This window comes from Phycodurus eques, chromosome 12, assembly GCF_024500275.1.
Source record: "Phycodurus eques isolate BA_2022a chromosome 12, UOR_Pequ_1.1, whole genome shotgun sequence".
In the NCBI taxonomy this organism is placed as follows: domain Eukaryota; kingdom Metazoa; phylum Chordata; class Actinopteri; order Syngnathiformes; family Syngnathidae; genus Phycodurus; species Phycodurus eques.
Genome location: NC_084536.1, coordinates 2363968 through 2386863, shown reverse-complemented (window position 1 = coordinate 2386863; position 22896 = coordinate 2363968). Strand labels below are relative to the sequence as shown.

The 22896-nt window shown below is 42.2% G+C and overlaps 2 protein-coding genes across 19 annotated transcripts in view; one reads left to right on the top strand and one right to left on the bottom strand.

Moving 5' to 3' along the window:
* Positions 1-529: 529 nt before the first annotated feature.
* scel (sciellin) lies at positions 530-8650 on the bottom strand. 5 transcript variants are annotated; one of them, XM_061692626.1, is made up of 20 exons: positions 8551-8650; positions 7636-7668; positions 7155-7239; positions 6963-7025; positions 5961-6020; positions 4925-4957; positions 4804-4839; positions 4628-4666; positions 4440-4514; positions 4304-4351; positions 3422-3478; positions 3300-3353; positions 3141-3209; positions 2977-3063; positions 2192-2254; positions 1987-2112; positions 1851-1925; positions 1659-1767; positions 932-1034; positions 530-861 (listed from the first exon to the last, which is right to left on the bottom strand). In XM_061692626.1, the coding sequence occupies exons 2-20, from the start codon at positions 7649-7651 to the stop codon at positions 845-847; spliced, it is 1215 nt and encodes a 404-aa protein (XP_061548610.1). In that variant the 5' UTR covers positions 7652-7668; positions 8551-8650; the 3' UTR covers positions 530-844. The 5 variants fall into 5 exon arrangements, with proteins under 5 accessions (XP_061548610.1, XP_061548611.1, XP_061548614.1 ...); XM_061692627.1 differs by having other exon boundaries at positions 1851-1922; XM_061692630.1 differs by having other exon boundaries at positions 3300-3350.
* Positions 8651-11461: 2811 nt separating this feature from the next.
* The window catches only part of mycbp2 (MYC binding protein 2), a 65735-nt gene continuing 54300 nt past the window's right edge, over positions 11462-22896 (top strand). For 6 of the 14 annotated variants that reach the window (XM_061692700.1, XM_061692707.1, XM_061692701.1 and 3 more), the window contains exons 1-3: positions 11462-12228; positions 15684-15759; positions 22073-22288. In XM_061692700.1, coding sequence (XP_061548684.1) covers positions 11954-12228; positions 15684-15759; positions 22073-22288 — 567 coding nt within the window. In that variant the 5' untranslated portion in view covers positions 11462-11953. The remainder of the gene's footprint in view (positions 12229-15683; positions 15760-22072; positions 22289-22896) is intronic. The other 8 variants (XM_061692705.1, XM_061692703.1, XM_061692709.1 and 5 more) reach the window with 3 other exon arrangements.

The window sequence follows — 22896 nt, the reverse complement described above, 5'->3', positions numbered from 1 at the left end:
TCAAGGAGAGTCTAAAACCATACTTGATGTTCGGCGAACCTAATGTGTGCATACTTGGATATGTATTTTGAATAATCAACGAATTGAGTCTTTCTAGAATCCAGTATATATAGGAATCTGCTCGAAACTGATTTTACATGATTAAACAACTATACCAATCAATCAAATGGATGTGTGAGGTGCAGGTACTGTATATTTCTTGTCCACTAGGGGTCACCAGCCTCACATCCTACACTGTAGCATCTGTGACTATGAGTGTGCGCGCCTTCGAAAGGCGGGTCCCGAACCCGCGAGCGACGTGGGCGTCAGCGGACGAGAGCGCAGTTGGCGGTTGTTCGTTCAGGTTAGCGGCTGGCTGCTAAGTGGCTAGCCGTTAGCCATAGCGAGTCTGCGTGATGAAAGACTGGCCGTCAGTTGTGTGGTACGAATGTGCTTTTTACATGGTTCTTTTGTTACCGTTTGACTTTTTTTGTGTGTTTTACGTGCAACTACACAAGATTTGCTGTACAAATGACCATAAAACAATAACTTGATGTCAATACAGTGATTGCTTTTATTGCACACAGGAAAAACAACCCCGGCCATCCACATCACAGTATTGGTATCACATTACCCAAAAAAAAAAAAGAGTCCCCTTAAAGCCTTCAAAGAATTTTAGAGCTAATATATTGAATTTGATCCTAAAGTATATCCATTCCAACTGTCCGCGTCCATCTTTCCTGATCATCCAAAAACACCAGAATTAACACAAATATAAATGCAACAGAACCCATGTGACCACGTCACATTTCTTTTCATCGAATGACTTTTTTTGCTTTTGTCCATGCGAAGTCGCGGCGCAAACTCAGCGACGCCATTTCTCTGCGGGTAGAAGCATTGATTGGATTTGTCGTCTCACTTTGTATTCAGGGCTCGGAGATGTGTGGCTTACCTCTGGTCACGTCGAAGCAGTTCTCGCAGTGCACCATGGAGTTGTACACCCACATGCAGTCGCCCGCTTTCAGGTGGCCCAGCGAGCCGTTGCACACCTCGCACTGCGGAAAACGAGAGGAAGCGCCACGCGCCATCAAAACTACATTTCGAATCAAAAATATTTCTTATTTTCTGGATTGAATTTGGATTAAAGGAGTTTCGTCCTGGACTCAATACTTGAAAATTTGAGTTTTCTCTGTTTATTTTGAAATTAAAATGGACTTACCTGTGTACCGTATCAGGCATCTACTGTGTTAGGGGTAAGGTTTTAATTCGGTTTGTAGGAATGCATTTTTATTATAATATTGGATCATATACAGCATATATATGTATGGTTGAAGCATTCTACATAAATAAATACATTTCAATATAATATACAGTATATTGTATCATCAAAAATATAATTTACTAACACATCTATTTGGGACAAGGCTAAGGTGGGAGGAGTTTATTTGGATGAAATGCATTTGATAGTAATATCCAAAAACTTTTGACATCGAAAAATAATAATGTACTGCACATGACACTTTTTGGGATATCTGAGATTTGTGTTATTCGCCATTGAGCTCGGTCACTATCGCCTGTGAAGTGCATCTTTTCTAGCTTTTGATATGTTCAAATAAAGGTGAGTGCCTTACTCGCGGTGGTACCATATTTAGTTTAAAAAAAAAAAAAAAAAAAAAGACCTTGAAGCAGAAGGTATGGCAGCTGATCTTCATGTCATCCAGGATCATCTTGGGGTCGCCGTTGAAGGGCTTGTGGCAGTAGGTGCACAGCTCCCGCTCGAGGACGGTCCTATGTTTTGGACAACGCGATCGATTGAAACACCAGCGAAACCGTTCTTGACACCCAACCTTATCCCGAAGCGCTCCTCCGACCTGTCGGAAGTGTTGTAGACGCTCTTGACGGACGTCACGGGAGTCGAGAGCATGTTGTCGGACCTGCTGCTGCTGCTGCGACAGTCACGTTATCGTCGCCACTGTTATGATTGTCATGGTTTGTGCGTGCGCGTACCTCCTGTACGTAGCGGAGCTGTACTCGGTGGGGCTGCCGATGCTGCCGTATTCGTAGCCGGGCTTGGAGGACGAGGAGGAGGAAGACGAGTAGTAGTAACTGCCGCTCTTGCTGCTGTAGTTGTCACTGTACGCACAGAAGTGCAGATGAGGCAACGTGCGTGAGACCCGCGCGTGTGCGTGTGCGCTTGCGTGTGCGCGTGTACTTGGGCAGGCTGCTGCTGGTAGTGTAGGAGGTGATGCGAGCGCTGGGAATCTCATCAGAGTAACTGGAAAGTCAAGCATCGTCCTGAGCGATCGGTCAAGGAAGTCCACTGAAACCTATCCAACGTCAGTGCTCGTGTCGGAATCGCACAGGGATAAACGGATCGCCTCGATTGTTTTTAGCAAATAATCATGAAGTTCGAATTTGATGGCTGCAACGCGTTCCAAAAGAAGCCGGGACAGGTGCCATGATTGCTTCCCTGAATTGCTCGGTCATTCACAAGCAAAGATGGGGCGAGGCTCACCTATTTGCGAACAAGTGCGTGAGAAACTAGTCCAACAGTTCAAGGACAATCTTCCTCAACGTTGATTAAATATCTTGTCTGTCTTTGTAGTGTATTCAATTCAATATCGGTTGAACATGATTTGGAAATGTTTTGATTCATGTTGAACACAACGTCCCAACTTCATTGGAATTGGGGTTGTGCAACGAACCAAAATCCTCAAAATAGCATTCTATCACTAAAAAGAATAAAGTGATGCAAAGTAATATGTAAAAAATATCTAGAAGCGAAGCTGTACACTCTAGTAATCTATAATAATAATAATAATAATAATAATTACTCCATCTATATAAAAAGCATATAATATACAAAGTGAAAAAAACACTACCACTACGACTAATAAAATCATAAAAATAGATGTATTTTTCAATTTCCAAAATATAGGTGCAGTATCACGAAAAAGATGAACTGCAACCATCCCCCCAAAATCCATGTTCGTTGACCTGGTGGAGCGCAGGGAGGATGACGAAGACAGCGGACCGACGCCGCTCTCCGCCGTCACCATCTCTCGCTTGGTCACACTGGAGGAGCTGACGAAAAAGAAGATTGGCAAAGTGCGGATTAGACGGGACGCGGGCCCGTGGGTCAACCGTGGACGCGGCCTCACCTGTAAGAGGAGGACTGGGCGGAGGCGATGCCCTTCGGCAGCAGGGTGTCGTACAGCCCGTCTTCAGCCCTGCCGACGCGTTCCGACACTCACATACGTCGCTCGCGTGTCCGGGATTATGATATGAATCGTTTGCGTGATTCAACACGCGGGACTTACCCGCTGATGCTTCTTCTCAGAGTCACGGCCTCGCTGCTGGAAAGACTTGTCCTGCTGTAGGGAAAATAAAGAAACAATTGAAAACAGATTTCTTCAATGGAACGAGCTGATGAACGTCTGACCTGTCTTCATCTCTGATCGCGTTGGGGATGAGCGTATCGTACAGTTTGTCCTCAGCGCTGCGGACGTACAAAAAGATCCTTTGTCATCCGCTGCCCTTGGAAGGGACTTGCCAGGATATACAGCACTAATAAATACTCACTCAATGTCATGAAAAGAATATATTTGTAAAATATATGATTTCCATACTATTGCCTGTTAAAAAAAACCGCATTCATCGATTATATGCATTGATATTTTCTTTGTATAGATCCATCCATCCATTTTGTCTACCGCTTCTCCTCAGGCGGGTCGCGGGCGTGCTGCAGCCTATCCCGGCCCATCTTCGGGCGGGAGGCGGGGCACGCCCTGAACCGGTCGCACCGCTATTTTTATATATTGTCATTTTCATATAATTGTATTCAAAATTATACATTGAATGGTATTTGGGATTGGATTTTGCTCTAACTGATAGTTCAAAAAATAACGCAAACATATGAATGGATATCAATAAATACTTATTCTCATCTAATATGATTATTAACAATGTGTTCTTTACTATTATAATTGACATGAATTATTTGTATTCCTTTTTAATCAATTCTATTAGTTTATATGATCTTTTCATTTGAAGATAATTTGATTTCATGACAAAAGGTTCTTTTTTTTGTTACGTCCTTATACTACCACTACCACTACAGCTAAAGACGCAAAAGAGGTGCGCAGGCTGGTCTACCATTATAATAGACTGCTGTAGTAGGTGATGTGGGGTTGCCGTAGCAACAAGGTCAAACGATTACAAAGCGTCGCTCTAAAATGGCCACCGGGTTCAAACGTGTATTCAGTTGAGTTACTTTTGTAACTTTTTGGATGCGGAGAAATGTGCATTCTCCTCATCGCTTTACCCTTTGGTGAAGGACTGCACCCTCTCGCTGAACGTCTTGGTGGGACTTCTGCAAAAACAAAAAACATTGTCATAAACCTGACACGTGACAATAGCATGAAAGACATGGCGGGGGCGGGGGCGGGGGCGGTGTGTACTTGAGACTCTGGCTGGTGGTGAACGTGGTGGTTTCAGTGATTTTGCCATCCTTGCTCACTGTGGTTGTTGTGCTGCTGAAGATGGAACACAAGTCATGTTTACAAAAAAACAACAACAACAACAACAACATATTTTGGAATGTGATTTTTATATGGCTCGGACGCATAAATGATCGGAGTTGGTGCACCTCGATTCCGGTTCATCGGTTCTCCTGTAAGTGGGGGAGCTGGAGGAGACACAAAAACAAGGTTATTTGCACGAAGAGGCTGGAAATGTGGATATGTGCTTGATGTTTGAATACTCGCAGCCACGTTAAAGGCAACTTGCTTGACTTTTGGTTTGGTTTTTTTCCCCAAACTCTACCTCTGAGTGTGGGAGACTCTGGACGTGGTGTAGGAGCTGCAGGTGACAAGGCAGCGAGGCGATAATTAAAAGGCCTCGCGACGCTTTTTCTGAAAGTCTTTTCAACAAATTTGACACAAACCTGTTCGGCAGCTCGTCCTGACTCCCGCTGAATCTACGACAACAAAAATGACAATCAACGGTTCATGTTATTCGTATAAGCGCCGAGCTCCATACGAATCGAACAACTTACACCAATTATGCAGTCGTCTCGAGAGGAGCAAAAAAAAAAAAGGATTTCAAACCGTCAACCCTGTCATCATTGACTGAGTGTGCTGCCATCTTGTTTTCTCCATGCATCCATCCATTTTCTGTACCGCTTACGCTCACGCGGGTCGCGGGCGTGCTGGAGCCTATCCCAGCTATCATCGGGCGGGAGGCGGCGTACGCCCTGAACCGGTCGCCGGCCAATCGCAGGGCACACAGAAACAAACAACCATTCGCACCTACGGGCAATTTAGAGTCTCCAATCTACCTACCACCCATTTTTTTGGGGATGCGGGAGGAAACCGGACTACCCGGAGAAAACACACGCAGGCACGCGCAGAACATGCAGACTCCACACAGGCGAGGGCGGATTTGAACCCGCAACCTCAGAACTGTGAGGCAGATGTGCTAACCAGTCGGGATTTTTGCATCTTTTTATTTTTATTTGTTTGTTGTCGTTTATATTCTGGACTACAAATGGAAATTAGCTTCCCGCTAAATCTGGAGCAAGGATCTTTTCATGTCGATTGATATTCATTCATGGATGTGCCCATTGTCCATAAACTAAAATAAAACAAAAAAATAAACAACAACAAAATAACAATATGGATGTGCTCACGTTACATTTGTATATTGTTAGTTGGCTGATTTAATAACATTTTATTTCGGGTAACGTGGTCTCTACATTGATCAAGGGCATTTCCTTTCACTGTGTACCTGGCATGTTGCTAAAATGGCAACAAAGTCCCTGCAAATGCATCAAAATGCAAAAAAAATATATATATATTAAAAAAATAAATAATAAAAAAATAATAATAACAAAAAACAAAACAAACAAAAAAAAAATATATATATATATATATATATATATAATTTCAAAAAAGGGAGAACCTGCAGCACAAGACTTTTACCTCTTGGTGAGAGCCTGTACAGATGTTGATCTGGTAATTTGTTTATTTTCTGCCACGGGGCTGTAGGGTACATACAAAAAACAGATAATTAAGTTGGAAATCTGACAGAAATAAGCTATAATGGAGGTTCAAAATCTCAAAGTACGACAAAAAAAAAAAAAAAAGAATTAATAAAAGTGAGTCACATATTCCACAAACACGGTCGACATGTTGTCTGTTATTATTGTCATTCAGACATTATTATACAGTGGAATCTCCAACGTTGAATGCACCAAGTCCGCCCCCTCTAAAAAAAAAAAAAAAAAAAGTCTGACAAAATAAGCCTCATCATGCTGGACGTCAGCAAATCTCGTGAGGATTCAGCTCAGTGAACATCTGAAGATTTGAAACTCCAATTGTGTGTTGAGCTTTTTCTGTGACCGATGCCCCCACAAAACGGAAAATAAATATTTGGAAAAGTGCGATGCTAACTATTGAACTGGAAACAGGAAAGGCTATGCCAATAAAATGCCACTCGGGGACACTATTCCTTGGTAAACACGTTTCTGCTTCCTCTGCATTACATATCTGTTAGGAATCAGGGTGAGGGGTGATTACTTTTACTTTATTTTACTTTTATACCATGGGAAATTATTTTGGCTACAATTGTGTGACAAGTTAGGAATGTTAAAATGTTACTTAAAATAATCGCCTACACAGTTAGTAAAGCTTTGGTGACAGACACTGACAGTAATTCACAAATAGAACAACTTGGACGTCAACCGACTTGAACATGGCAAATTGTGTTCAACTTTGCAGGTTCCGCTGGAACGGAATAAAAAGTCACGCATTTTACACAAATTTGCCACGGTCGTATGCGTAACTTCAACTGGACTGTCTTCCAGCGACATTGGCAACACCGAGCATGTTGTTGCTGTCCAATCAAAAGCATTTATTCCCATTCTTTTTGAGTTTTTTTTCCCCCTCCAAAAGTAATGTTTTGAATGTTGTTGTTTTTTTTACCCGTTTAGGCTGTCTGTGGATCTGTAGTGGCTGAGAACAGATGAGCCGAAGTTTGGATCTCGGCTGCAGAAGAAGACAAAAAATGAAGGCAAACGTAACAAAGTCACACCAAAGGTCGGCCTCCTGCCATTGCATGTTATGTTATGTTATGTTATGTTATGTTATGTTATGTTATGTCATAATTGTACTCACTCAACAGCTTCATAGTCACCCTCGTCGTTTCTGATCCAGCTGTTGTCTTTCAGCAGGGAGGAAGATGAGGTGCGGACGCTCTTGGCTTTATTTAAAAAAAAAAAAAACACACACAAACAAAAACGTTTTATGTGACACCCTAAAAGTGGTATGAATTGGACAAGAAGTATTACTATGTACAGTATTTATGATGTAATAATATTGTGGTGTAGAAATGCACTCCATCATCCTGAAAGATTTTTCTGAATTCTTATCAACCAATATATATTATTGTATAGTACAATAATCATGGCATGTTTAAACATCAATCACCATCACCGCAATATAAAAAAAAAATAACGTATGCATGCATGACAATTCAAATAATTGCATTCATGTTACATAACAATAAATACTAGTACTACTACTACTACTACTACTAATAATAATAATAATAATAAGAAGAAGAAGAAGAAGAATGAAGAGGGATAGGAATACTCACACATTTGATAGGCCATTTTTGGTATTTTCACCTCTACGTGCAGAAGAGCAAGACAAGAGAAGGACAGGTTACCACGTGATACACCCCCGACAGTACAGTATTATGGGCACTAGGTGGCACTGTGGGCTGAGCTGCTCGATGGCTCTCCTACTGTACTGTACTGTACTGTACTGTACCGTACTGTATTATGTCTGCTTATCCTGGCAACACATGAGATGTTACGTTGTGTAAAAGAGCTGGCTTTTTTAAAACTGGTTTGTCTGCATCGCAGACACGCCCACAAACACACCCTGACCCTAAACACACAGAAATAAAAGGAGCACATATGAGTGCCATGAATCATGAGTGACGCGTTTCTGATTGCATTCTGCATTAAAAAAAAAAAACTGCAAGTGACGTTTGAATGCGGATTTTTCTCCACGAGTGGGACGGTTTGAGTTCCTCGCTTGCCATGACGAGCCGGCTCATTTGGAGTTTTGAAGTGCAGCTTGAAATTAGAAGCCATGTGTGAGCATTTGTCATGGTTAAGACGCGTTATGACAGGGGTGCACAACCTACGGACCGTGGGCCATGTGCAGCCCCCCTCTGAGAACTCATGACCTGATTATTTAAAAAAAATAAAATCAAATAAAGATTACTTGTTAGAGCCAAAGCCCCTCTCCGACTCCTTCGCAGCCGTCTTAATAAGCCGAACACTCTTGCGTGTCAATGAATAACACAAGCACATCCACGAGGCACGGATTTCATGACTCGATATTTGTTCTTCATTACCGCATTATAACCACGCAAGCCATTTCATTTAGATTTGACTTAATACTGCTTTGTCTCACTAATCAGGCGTGGACTCTGCTGAGATAAAACACAAAGTCAGTGTTTGGTATTTTTTTTTTCGAGCGAGTAAGGAAAAGTGCGTACCTCCGTGGAAAGTTGTGAGCTCCAAGCGGGGCGGAAACCAAACGGAACTGGAAATGCGGCCTTAACAGCTGTGAATTACGTCGCAGTGTGCAACTACACCCTCGTCAAAGCACTTTTAACCCGAGGGGAGGGGAGGGGAGGGGAGGGCGGGGCGGGGCGGCGCAGGGCAGGGCAGGGCAAGGTCAGCCTAAGGCAGACGGGGCCTGACTAAAGGAGAACAGCGAGCGTTCCGTACGTAGGCTTGTCGTCGACGCGGAGCAAGTTTATCAGCCTCCGAGGCGGCTGAGACGCGACCGGAATGAAGGTGGAGCGCTCGGGAGGGCCCGCGCCTCCACACAAAGCGGGTGTGGCACCGCGTGTCACCACGTCCCCAGAAATGTGTGAAATGCAGGTGGATCTTTTCACATCAGCTCGGTTTCTAGTAAGCTTTCCTCTGCATTACACGAACGTTCCTTGAATCCGACTTTGCACTTTGCAAGTCTAACAGTTTACACGGCAAGTCCAGGGCATTTTCACTCTGCAACGTCCGACATGTGCACTCCCGGGCCCCAATATCGGGTTCACGTGCACAATCTCAACCAGTGATTCCCAACCGTCGATGTGTCATGAGAGATCATCAGGTGGGCCTTGACTTAATTGCTCAGAAAAAGCTTTCCAAGCTTCCATTTTCCTCACGCGGGTCGCGGGCGTGCTGGAGCCCATCCCAGCTATCATCGGGCGTGAGGCGGCGTACGCCCTGAACCGGTCGCCGGCCAATCCCGGGGCTCGTTGTTGCTTCAGGCATTTTGTCTCTAGCAAGTGCAATGCATGCTCAGTCGGTTTCAGGTCAGGTGATTGACTTGGCCATTGCATAACATTTCACGTCTTTGCCTTCAAAAACTCTTTGGTTGCTTCACGTCTGTCCACGTGCACGGTGGAGCTCCGCCCGATGAGTCCTGAAGCATTTGGCTGAATATGAGCAGATCATACTGGCCGAAACACTTCCGAATGCAAGTTCTTTTGACGCCGAACAACAGTTATTAATGTTGAAATTGACATTTCAACATTAATAACTGTTGTTCGGCATCAAAAGTACTTGGAAACTTCAGGTCATCGGATGAATCCGGCTGGAAAAGCTTCCAGGCTATATATAGCCTTTTCAAAGGCTGGAAAAGCTTCCAAATATATTTTTTAACCAAGGGAACACCAACGACGTGTTACTGTTCATGTTTGTGATGGAGAGTTTTGACTGCTTTGGAGAGAAACTACTTGAAAGATGAAAAGTGTGAAGCGCTCATAGCACGTCAGGGCGTGACACCTCGCCTGCGATGACAGGTATGCGGGCGACCTCGCCATCGCGTTGCGTTTTGGCCGGGCCGAGCGATTCAAATAGATGTTTATCGGAGAGGAAATCATGAAACATGAACAAGTCTGACAAGAAAAATGCCACACACTTTGCTAATTGTGATCATAGCAGTACTTAAACACACGACTCACTCGAAATCATTTCTGACCAAGAAAATGTCCTACTATAAAATGTCCTACCACCAAGTGTGAGGTTTATTTCACAGCCGCCCTAAATAAGCAGCATTGGTAATTCATTACCAATTAGCAAAATAATTGTTCATATTTCTGTAATTCCGTCACCTTATTGTGTTGGAGGGGACGCCTGTGTTTTTTTTTTTAAATGAAAGTTGGTCTAATAAATTCGGTCACAACTGTATTGCGAGTTCGGCGCCCGAGCCACTGAAGCTCAGGCTATGCAGAAATCACGCACACTAGGCGGCGCTACTGCTGCATTTACACACACAACAACAACAACATTCAGTCGGAGCTGCAAAAGTGCTCCAATTTGGACTTCAACTGACATTTTCTGGAACGCTATGCCTCAAACGTCGAGCAAAGCTTGCAGCTCAAATCGCCGCCATTTGTGACGTCAGTCAATCTCATAAGAAGAATTCTTGACTTTTTTTTTTTTTTTTTGCGGTGCCACCAAAGTACAAAAGGTACTGTGACACAGGGAAAGGTGTGGCTTCTCAGTACAATACAAACAACACAATCAATGCTAACTTAAGCTACTAATGTTAATACTGTGCACTTATTATACGCGCTCGTTAATTCCTGCCATACGTTTGAAACGCCACTAGGGGACAGTATTGCTCTAAAACCCCTTTCCATTACGCATCTGTTCGAGTCGTTTGACTTTATTTTCCTTTTATTGTGCTGTATGGGTTTTCTTCGGGCACTCCGGCTTGGGCGGTTATTTGACAAATCTAAAACGGGATCAGCAACCTTTTGGAAAGTGAGAGCAACGTCTTGGCTACTGAATCTGATGAATGTGGAAGGCTTCTAGCGTGCTCATATGACCTCGTATTTGTTTTTTATATCAACGATTCGTGATATTCATCGATGTGAAGACACTGTTCATGTTAAAGATTTCTCCCAAGAATGATCAACGATGACGCAACAAGGTAGAATACAGATAAATGTCAATATGCAACACTTGATTTCTATAAATGTTTATATTTTCGAATGATCACATCCACAACATAACATTCCCAGGAAATCACAACGTCCAGTCACTGGTGAGCTACTTTTTTGAACAGGCCTGCATCTTTTTTTCCCCTTTTCGTTTCCATAAACTACTGACAACAGAACTCCCGAAATTGAAATCTAAATACTGTCATTTAGAGCATTTATTTGCAGAAAATGACAAATGGTTAAAATGTCCCCCCAAAATGCCCAGTGTTTTGCTGGTCTCCTTCATATTTATTATCATTATTTTTTGGATCCATATCAATAAGTAACACGAATACAACACAACACTTTGATTTTCGGATGCCAATCATACAGGTAAACTAGTCTTACCTCCACATGTTCCAATGGAAACATGATTCTGAACTCTATGCAAGCATGCATCGTTGAAATAGCAAAGGATGATGCAAATGTTCCAGTGAAGGCTAATAATAATCGGAATAATGAAAGTGTTCCGGTGGCGGCAGGCAGGGAGGGAGGGCTGATGATGGAGCCAAGATGGCAGCCCGTCTGAGGGTGCAGCCGCTCGGGGTCAACGCATTTCCGAGGGACGAATGGCAAGCAAACCCCGAAACAACCAATGCTCGTGATATTTTGGACATTTTCTCGTAGCTCGAGGAAGAGACGCAGAGGAGGAGAAGTAAAAGGAGAAGGAGAAGGAGAAGGAGGAGGAGGAGCAGGAGGAGGACGACGACGACCTCGGTCGTTGAATTAGCCCCGATAACAAGCGCCGATCCCGGATCCAATTTGTTCCATTTTCCGCCACGTTAAAAGGACAAGTTATCGACGCGCCGTGGATTTAACAACATCCGGATTGTCCCCGATGGCCGGGCGCGATCTCGCTGCTTTCTGTTTCGCGTGATTCATTGATGCATTGTGCTCCTAAACGATGATGTGTGCCGCTGCGGCAGCGGCCGCCGCCTGCGGGGGCACTCTGCCTTCCTCGTCGCCGTCGATGGGGCTGGGAGTCCGGGTCATTTACGGACTCGGAGCCGATAGCTCCACCATTGGGCCGGGCATGGGCTCCTGTCCGACACCCGGAGCCCAGTCTGACTGTCGGACTCGCTACCAGCTTTTACTCTCAGGGAGAGCCCTGGCGGAAAGATACCGGAGGATTTATACGACTGCCATCAACGATAAAGAGCAAGGAATCAATCCGGGAAGGTGAGTGGGGCTATGTGGCTGCTCGTGGCACAGGCTGGCTCGTCATTCGTCGGGCTAGCTTCGAGCTAAGCTTAGCTCACGTCATTAAATGTCATTCGTGTCTCGTGAGCTCGTCTCGCTTGTGGTTCAGCAGCAGCCCCCCCCCCCCCAAAAAAATAAATAAATCAATTGCAAATAAACCCAAGAGCTGCACTGTTTTCAGACGGGTGGGTGGGGTGCATTCCCGGTGGGTGCAGCTCGGGATCCAGGGACTTCCTTAGCCTCTCGTTAGCCATGAAGTACAACACTCGTCGTTGAACTAACGCCACCCACTAGCGATCAAACGACACGCACTTTTGCTTGATATTGCAGCCCAAGCTAGGCAGCCAAAAGCTCAGCTGTCATGGGAGTAATTGTAGTTTTATTTGCCAATAGACGCTACCGACACAACGCAAAGCGACTAAATGTGTACAAATATATGACAGACTGTCCAGAATACACATTCTTAATTTGAGTGGTGGCCGTTCGTGTTGTGTTTAGGCCCAACGGCGTCACTATTTCTATTGCTAGCTAGTTAGCTCGCCAGCTAGCTGGACGTCAACCTACATGAGAGCAGCGTTAGTTCTTTCGTCTCGTCTTTTTTTTTTTAATAAAAAAAAAAAATTATATAATATTTTTTTTAGGAAACGTACAATAATGACAGTGACAGGATAACGTCTCTGCGAATTTGTTTTTAGTGCGTGGAGGAGGAGGTGGGTGAGCTCAAGTGGCTTATTTATTTATTTATTTACAATTTTTTTGGCCTAAGCGCCGGGTAATAGAGTTACGTCATTTATTGTCAGGAAGGTTGGAGACGAGCCGGGTCATTGCAGCATCCTCCCTCACTCTGTTCTTGTTGTGTCAGTCACTTTGCATTAAGCAATCAGAATCAGAATCATCTTTATTTGCCAAGTATGTCCAAAACACACAAGGAATTTGTCTCCGGAAGTTGGAGCCGCTCGAGTACAACAGTCAATTTACAGAACACTTTGGAGACATAAAGACATTGACAAAAAACAATTGTGCAAAAAGATCCAGAGAGGATTTCTATATCCTAGTTTGATGAGTAAAACGCAGTCATGCTAAATTTCGTACAGGATTGGGCAAATGGGGTTACAGGTCGACTCAACACTTTTTAGTTTGATTTTTCTACAGGTACCGTAATAATGGCAAATAATTTGAGTCAAGAACAAAGAAAGTGGACTCTAACGCAATGTTGTACTAGTAGCGAAGGAAAGAAGGTAGAAAAGTAGTTTTATGCAAGGAAGGATACACAATAAAGTGCAAGTCTGTAGGAAGACAGAAGGGAAGGTCAGGGGGAAGGAAGCAGGTCAGGAAACAAAAAGCAGGTTTAGAGGGGAATGGAACGCGGTATGGAAGGATGCATGAATAAAAGACAGGTGTGATGACATGAAAAAGGAAAAAAACCTTTCTACCAAAGGAAAAATTATGGTAGAAAAGTAGTTTATAGCGAAGGAAGGAAGGATGCAAAATTAAAAGCGGATCTGGGGGGAAAGTAGGGGGTCAGCAAGGATAGAATAAAACAGGTCTGAGGTGGAAGGAAGTAGGTAAGGAAGGCAGAAAATCAGGTTTAAGTGACGGAAGGAAGGAAGGATGCATGAATAGAAAACGGGTGTGATAGAAGGAGGGAATGAAGGAAGGAAAATGGGTTTAAGGATTTTCGTTGCATGAATAAAATGCGGGTTTGAGGGAAGAAAGAATGGAGTGACAAAAGTCAGGAAGGAAAGGATGTCAGGAACAAAAGCAAGACTGGAAGGCAGGAAAGAGGCCAGAAAGGAAGGAGGGAAGGTAGGAACAAATAAAGGATGGCAGACAAGTAGTTTGCAGGAAAGAGGGAAGGAAGAATCAAAAAGCAACTCTAAAGAAAGAAGGTGGCCAGGAAAGAAAGGAAAAAAATGTTGACGTGTAATAAAATGAAAAAGTTTTAAATCATATACCGACTTTTGTCACACCTTATATTTAGATTCACCTTCTCAGCGTCTGAGGTGTTCCTACACTGTTGTCAGGTGGGGGGAAAAAAAACATGCGATAGTGTCGGGTACACGATGAAGGCATGTGTCTTTATAGTAATTAGTCAGTCTTGAGTTCAAGTTCATATTTTCATGGACAAAGGCACAAGCAAACTGTTTAGCATATACAGCAAGACTTGGACTTGAAATGCTGCTGTGTGACTCAAACAGAAAGTGAACTCATTATTTGTCCCACGGCCACCGATACGTTCATTGACTTGAGATTAGGAATGCGTGTGTGACTACAATGCCTTGATTTCCTCTGGGGAAAATGAAGAATAATTAAACAATTAATTTTCACTTTTATTTCCGCAAATGAATGCTTATTTTAATGTTAAACACTGTAACAAATAGGATACTGGACATGAAAATAGTTTAAAATAAATCGACAGTACGTCTCCGGCTTGCAGTCTGTTGCATCAATTAACGAACAATTTCCCACACAATTTATTATGATGATTGATTAATTTACTAATTGATAATTATTGTATGCCCATCCCTGCTTGAGATACATCATTGTAGTTTGAAGTTTTATAAATAATGAAGTTGTGCACTTAAAATTAACATTTCATTTTAAGCTTTTTGTATATAATACCCCCCCCCCCCCACTGTTCAGTATCTACCCCTGCTTTGTTTTCCCTTGTCAATGTCATTAAGTCTCGTATACTATTCTCTGTGATTCTAAAGCGAAACCACATTTCAAATTTGGACACATTTGGTCCTTGAAAAACTAGAAATAGCACCAAAGCGATGTAAAGAACGGGAAGATCTTCAGCAGCGAACTCCTTTATTTTTCTGTATTTGTCAAAATGTGTCAGATGTAATGTGGCTAGAGCACTGGGATGGCAATTGTTGATGTTTTAGGATGGTTCATGTGTTTTTATTTCTCGAAAATCATCTTTGTTGTCGACACCAAAGATGATTTGCATTCCAAGTAATTCTAAAGCTGGGATTTTACCGTTAACATTAAATGTTTCTGCCATAAAAGCACATAACATTATACTCACTGGCACTACAAAACATAAGCATAATTGTTTCCTGGCTTGTGAAGAAAGTTATAATGTTCCAAACATAAATAAAGCATTTAACAGGTGTTGTTTACACGCAAGACTCTCTGAGTATACCTTTCCAGGGGCCATTTATGTTTTATGAAGTCCTCCAGAGGCCATCCTAAATGTATAAAAAAAACAAAACAACTATGTTATACGATTATGCATTTGAAGGATAACTCTTTTTGGTCATTTTTTTTTTTTTAAACAGCAGTTCCTCCAAGTTTTTCTTTGGTGTTTAGAATTGTATGGTGGGTCGGATCAAATGGTCTCACGGGCCGTCTATGGCCCACCTCCCGCAGGTTTCCCCTCCCTGCTCGATGGATATTCCTTGTGACGAATGATTTGTTTCTTTCAGGGGAAAGAAGGCATTGAACAAGAAGAAGCTGAAAAGGCGACAAAAGGTGAAGTCCAAAGTCAAATCAAGGACAAAAGTAAGAGACGCTTGTCTGTTCAGTATGTTTGCTAACATCAAATGCTAAAAAGCTCTCGTAATTCACGAGTGGAGGCTTAATGATAAAAATCGTGTTTGGGGCCAGACGCCGAGAAGGACAATACAAAACATACCGGGGGGGCTTAAGTGGCTCGTCTGTGTTAGTGACGGCCTGTTGCCAAGCGACCGGATGTGATCTGCATTGCCACAGCAACAGTTGCCTGGCTCCAACGCCTCCATCCAAAGGGGACACACGTATATACTCGAGGAGGATTGGGGTGGGGGGGGGCGACTTGTTGTCTCTGTCTGGAGGCTGGGGCTGCAACTGACGATTATTTTAATAATCAATCTGTTTATTAATTTATTATTTTTAACATTAATCAATGAATCAGCGGCACGGCGGGCGAATGTTTAGCACATCTGCCTCATAGTTCAGAGGACCCGGGTTCAAATCCAGCCTCGCCTGTGTGGAGTTTGCATTTTCTCCCCATGCCTGAGTGGCTTTTCTCCAGGCACTCCGGTTTCATCCCACATCCCAAAAACGTGCGTGGTAGGTTAATTGAAGACTCTAAATTGCCCGTAGGAGTGAATGTGAGTGCGAATGATTGTTTGTTTCCATGTGCCCTGCAATTGGCTGGCGACCGGTTCAGGGTGTACCCTGCCTCCCGCCCAAAGATAGCTGGGATAGGCTGCAGCAGCCTGCGACCCTAGCGAGGATAAGCGGTTAAGAAAATGGATGGGTGGATGATGCACACCCATTTATAATACGCACCCCCAAAGTTGATCTCAAAATTCTGGAAAACCCTTCTACTTATGTATAATGCATTTTTACAATGCATGATTTTGCTTCTACCCATATGATCAAAACATGAAGTATTATCTGTATTTTGTTCATTTTTTCAAATAATTATTCTGAATTTAAGCACTTTATTTGAACACGTAATACTTTCTTTTTATTTACTTGCTCTTATTTTGACATTCACAGCCCTACTTTTATTTAGTAAATGAGAAAATACAGTTGTGCTCATATGTTTGATTACCCGCGCAGAATTGGTAAGATGGGTGCAATTTTTTAAAGAAAACCGGAAGGGCCAGGCGAAACACATTTATTTTTATTTTAATGGGATTCAAAATAAACTGTCAAGCATTTCAGAAAAGCATAATCATCAAACACAACATAACCATAAAGAAATGAATGATGGTTGTTGTTCAGTCATCAGTTGTATTTATAAAAAAAAACAAAAAACAATATTTCACAAATTCTGCCGGAGTATATTAACATATGAGCACAACTGTACATACGCTGTCATATTGGAATGAAAGTATAGGGTACACTTTTTTCATAGACTAGGTGGCGCTGGCATATTAGAATGAGTGTACACCTTTCTCTGGGTGACGGTGGCATATTAAAATAAACGTGTACCGCTTTTTCATGGCAGCATGCATTTATAAAATGGGAAAGTTTTTTTCATTTCCCCCTATACCTATGTATAAAGCGCGCCATTGATTTTTGACATCTTTGTCGGGAAAGAAATGCGCATTATACATGAGAAATTACGGTACTCATTATTTATTTTGCAAAGACACAGAGAGCCACTGCAAGGGCGAAAGAGCCACGTGCGCCTCGAGAGCCATGGGTTGCTTACCCCTGATTTAACTGTTTCACAGAATAACATTACAGTGAATGCTCGAGTCTCTCAGTATTAGTATTACACAATTAAAGCATCGTTTCTCCCCCCCTTGCTAGTGCTATATACATCATAGCTGACTCAAAGTTAATCCCCAACAGCTTCCTCGTCGTTTTACAACGGCTAACTGAGCACGCAGTATGCGCAGTGTCGACACACTCCCTCCTTAATATGCATTTTGAATTATTGAAATATGTGATGTACGTTGTCTAATCACAACTCTGGGGATGAATAGATCACATTATATGAAATACACGTGTGAATAGTAAACAGCAGGCTGCATTGTAAATATGCAAATATGCAGCGTTACGGCAATTGGGGGGGAAAAAAAAGTGTCAGACAGGCAACGTCTTCTATAAATACGGGAATGGCTTTCACGGCACGGTTTTACTGTTAACGCTGCAAACAAGAGCTGCTCAAATAGCTGGAAAACAACGTTTTTACACACTTAGAAAAGTACAATGCAAATTATTCTTAATATTATTATTATTATAATTATAAATTGTTTTAATGCTAAGAACTGCATTCCGGGAAGAAACTGCATGCCTTTTCGGAGAATTCCAACAAACAGATAACCACACGTGTTCTGAGGGTATAAAAAGATTGTGGTTACAGTGAAGTACCTAAACTAAAAATATCTTTTACGAACAAAACAATGTGTTCTTTGATTTACACTTAAAGCAACCACAGTGTTGCCTTGTGATTGCTGCTGTTGCCGGTAGCGTCATATGTTTGAACACGTGTACTAAAGTGTTCTAGAAGTGTGGCTAATATTAGACATGTTATTCATTATAAAAAAAATAATAATAAAGGGTAATATCCTCATATTGGCTGAAGAAAAGTAACACACTTCATTTGCGATTGCATTTTGATGTATTTTTTTGGATAATTTTTGTAGTTTTAATGGAACACATTTGTTTACTTTGACTTGTGTATTTTTGTTAAGAAAAGCAACATACACTCCTCACATTGAGCGGCATTCCCCTCGCTGCCTTTATTTGTATCTACCTACCGCATGATTGTTTGTTTTGGTTCGTCCGAGAGACCTCTGGTGTCCCGTGACTCCTCTCGTTGACTCTCTAGGCTTACTTCCAGACTCTGAAAAACAGCTATGGCATGATTCTGTCATTTGTGTCTGTCCAAAAAGATCCATGTTTCAGCCTCCAAAACTCCACTAGGAATTTCCAAAAACATGTTGCGTTTTTCGATGTAATCGCTAACTGTTGTGCTGTCTCACAAGTGTAAACAAAGACCAATTATTGTGGCTGAATTGGCCTTAATTTATTTCATGAAGATTAAATTTATTATTGTCTTAGATTGTGATATTGTTGGGTAATATCTAAAGTTGCACATTCTATTTTTATATTTTGTCTAGTTGATGTGCATCCTCTGATGGAAAAAAAAAAAAATCTCTTTAAACAAGTTTAAATTGGTTACTCACCAGGTACTCTGTACTGGAGTAGTTTTTTTTCACTGAGTCTTTACTCCTACTCAAGTAATTATTTGGAGGACTACGTTCTACTTTTGCTTGAGTCATGTTATTTCCAAATAACAGTACAAACACTTGAGTGCAATTTGTGGCTACTCTACCAACGTCTTGTTCAGAGTCACTGGCTTCACCACATTTGCGTCGTCGGTGGTTATGCCCACATGAGGTTCTTCCCTGAGACCCCGTGGGTCCAGCGCATCCTTTAATCCTTGTGCTATCGCTTCACCTGTATGGTAGTCAGGGAAATATGAAGCGTGTAAGCACCGGTTGGCCAGTTCCCACTCGTCAGTTATGAAATGGATCGTGAGGCTTGATATAAGGCCCCATGGAGCGACTCAGCCAGAAGCCTAATTTAGTTACGAAATACTTTAATTCACAAAGGTTTTTTATCAACTTGCTCTTGCAGCAGGCTATACTGTATAGTTTGGACATTTCTATCTCATTAAACTAGTTGTGTCTCAGCACTGCTGGATCAAGGTTTTAAATTATCTCTTGATACCCGCTGCGTTTAAGTGGGACCACGTCTATGTGCACCGCACTGGGTTTTGTAATGTCATTCCAGCGCTCTTTATGTCAAATGCAGTAGTCCTGGAAAAAGCTAGAGTTCCGTGGTTGGGAAATAGGGCAACTTATTTCTTCCCTCCTGCGTTCGGACGCTACCTGGGCATTTGAGGCGAGCACATTTTAGATATTAAAACAAATTGTTATTTAGCTTTGTTTGCACGCACTGTCACTTGACACATACTTTTTAAGTCCAAATCACTGGCCTAGCACCATTTTTTTTTAACTGCTCCTCCTACTCCGTGGTCTCTCCTTGAAGCCATTGCCACACTGAGCTGAGGGTGGTAGGATGACATCATCAACAAGCGTTATCGCGATTAGTCGGTCGAGTCCAAATCTCGAGCCCAAATTTGTATAATCTGTACGTCTACCTTATTTAGCGCACACCCCTACTATGACGCATAACCACATTGTACTACTTCAAACAATCAGAATTGTCACTTGAACCATGCAGTTTGAATCCTGTCTTTTAAACATATCAAAAAGATGAAGTCTGAGCTGAGGGTGACGTTTGCTTTTTTGGGACACTACCACCAACCTCAACACAGGGCGTTGAAGAACGAAGCATATATGATACTTATTGACTGGTTTCTCAAAGTAAGGTTTCTTTTTGGTTTACAGTTTTTTGGGGCACTCGTGTATATTAAGAACATTAAAAAATGATCATAATTTGTTGTTTTTAAAAGTAACTTATTTTTTTACATGGTATGACAGTTATTTCTCTTTCCATGACTTCCTATGAGGGAAACTGTGGTTGTCCAGTATCCCGGCACACGTTATGTACAAATTCGGAGGTTCCACTGCATTCAAAATATCCCTTTATTCCTAAATAGGCCGATTTTTAAAATCGGATTTTCATGCATTCAATACTGTGCGCATTTACAGCGTGAGGTTTGTATTACACGTCTCCTCCAGCCTTGTCCTCTTTGAATGTACACTAAGTGCCACAGGCCAGAGAGCAGCAGACGCTCTGCTCGATGCAACTAATATCCTCCCTGTTGCTCTGAGCGGAGTATGAATGACCTCGTCCCCTCCCGAACAGATGACATCACCTCCTGTGACGGGTTTGCCCAAAGGGCAATGAGAGGCACTGGCGATCGATCATTGAGCTTCCTCCTCCCTGGGGGTTGTGGATAAAAATTCCACGTCAGTGCAGAAAGCTAATCATTCACCGCGCTCATCCTGATTATTATTTAATGGACATTCTTAGAAATATTTAATGGCGCTTCAATTACACACCACTGCCTCATAAATCTAGCCTCCAAACCTATAGGGGGAGCATTTGTCGGGGGTGTGACTATAAACTACTCCGTATTCTCCCTAAACACATCAAAAAATGTAAAACACCTGCAAAAAGTCACGAGATCCAACACAAAAAAGCTGCCTCCAATTATGAGTTATTATTTTTAGAAATAAAATAGTATCTGAGAATCCCTCACAGCTGAAAACATTTACTCTTCTGCAATGTAAATTAATACAAGCAGTACAATAGATAAAACAATATGAATAGTAATAAAATAAGTAAATACATGAATTTAATTTTGATGCAGATATTGACTGGGCCTATAAATTGAAATTCAGATGGAAAACGGAAAAATCTGTTGTCGGTAGGTGCTGCTGTTCTGGTGAGCAACAGAGTTCAAATGGGTGTTAAGGCTGCATTTAAGTAGCGTGAGAGTTTCGACTGAGTGACTTGGCCTTCTTTTTCTTTTTTTTGTTTGTAAGTCCTATTTCTTGATATTAAATCTTTTGAATAAGGCTTCATCAGTTCCCAAGTTAAAATTTTAGAACAGAAGAAGCCTTTTGGATTAAAGGTGAAACGTCTTCAACAAGCAAGAACAGTCCATTCGCCTTGATTCAACCTTTGCAGATTACAGAATCCTGGATGAATGACAATCTACACATACAGCGCATACTTTTTTTTCAATTAAATTGTACAATTTAGTGACAGATCACATTAGTGGTGAAAAAAGCTTTGAAACGATTTCTCTTGGTGTCATTTTTTTATTTTCTATTTCACCAATAAGATGACATTTGAACAAGGGTGTGTAGACTTTTTCTATATGTGCTGCTTGGAAGCACGGACCTCAGGTAAAAAAAAATCCCAACATGTCAATACATTGCAGCATATAAGTGAGCACCATGTCTTTGGTAACCTTTAGCTCGATTGACTCCGTGATTGGCTTCCTTCGGGCTCCTTTGTCGTCATACCCAAAGCAACGTGAAAATGATTCCGCTCGTGTTGTCTGTTTCGTGGCGGGAACTAAAATCACGAGTCACTTTTTTTGAAAAATAGTTGCTAGAGGGCTTACAAAAGATGAAAGTGCATTCGGCAACACCGAATGCACTGGTAAACTAGCTCCTCTCTGTTCGCAGCTATGGTGTTAATGTGAGCAACGCACGCCATCAGGGACGGGCTTTGAATTACAGAAGCCGCTCAAAAAAAATCATCCTGAAAAATGAACTCAAATTAGTTGATAAAATCTATTACTTGCCCAGTCCTAGTGATAGTGTAATACTGCCACAAATGCGTTCCTCCCCCGACTGACCCCTTCTGCTTCCCTTCGCTCCCACAGACGGAGAGTTTCGACGGCGTCCTCGCTGTTCCCGACATCAAGTTGCACAGCAACCCGTCGGCTTTCAATGTCTACTGCAACGTTCGCCACTGCGTGCTGGAGTGGCAGCAGAGGGAGGCCTCGTTGGCGCTGGCCTCCAGGAGCTCGGTGCAGAGCGGCGACTCCGACAGCGAGGAGGAGGAGGAGTACCGCGAGCCGGCCATCAAGCTGCCAAAGGTAAGGACTCGTCTTTATCATTATGCAGTGAACTCCCTATAGGCCTTACCTTTTTTTTTTTTTTTTTTTTAATTAAAAGAAATATATTGTATTATTTGGTATCACCTTCCCAGACAGTTCTCATCCCTATCAGGAGGATTAACAACCTCGTGTGGCCCACATTTCCCTTTGAATGGTTTTCATTTCCATTCACGAGGAGCTGCAAGTCGTAAAAAAGGATTGAGTCATCAGTTACTGGTTATGACCCGCTAGATCTAACACCTGCACACACATGCAGTGTTCCTCACACAGTCATCACGCAGCCATTAATTTGTATATAATAAATAAAAGAGGCCATTCTGGGGACTGTGCAATCATTTTTTGAAATAATAATCATAACATATAATAATAACTAATGCTAATTACCTATGTGTTATTATATAGGTAATAGCGAATATAATATTAGATAATAATAATTGTGACTGTAATTATTTTAGTACATAGACGCTATTGTTCACACACAGATGGTAATCAACATCACTTTCTTTATAAAGCACTTACAGCTGATCCCATTTGAACTGTGTTGCTAACCAAAATGGCAGCCCCTACCAAGACACGTAAACACTCTC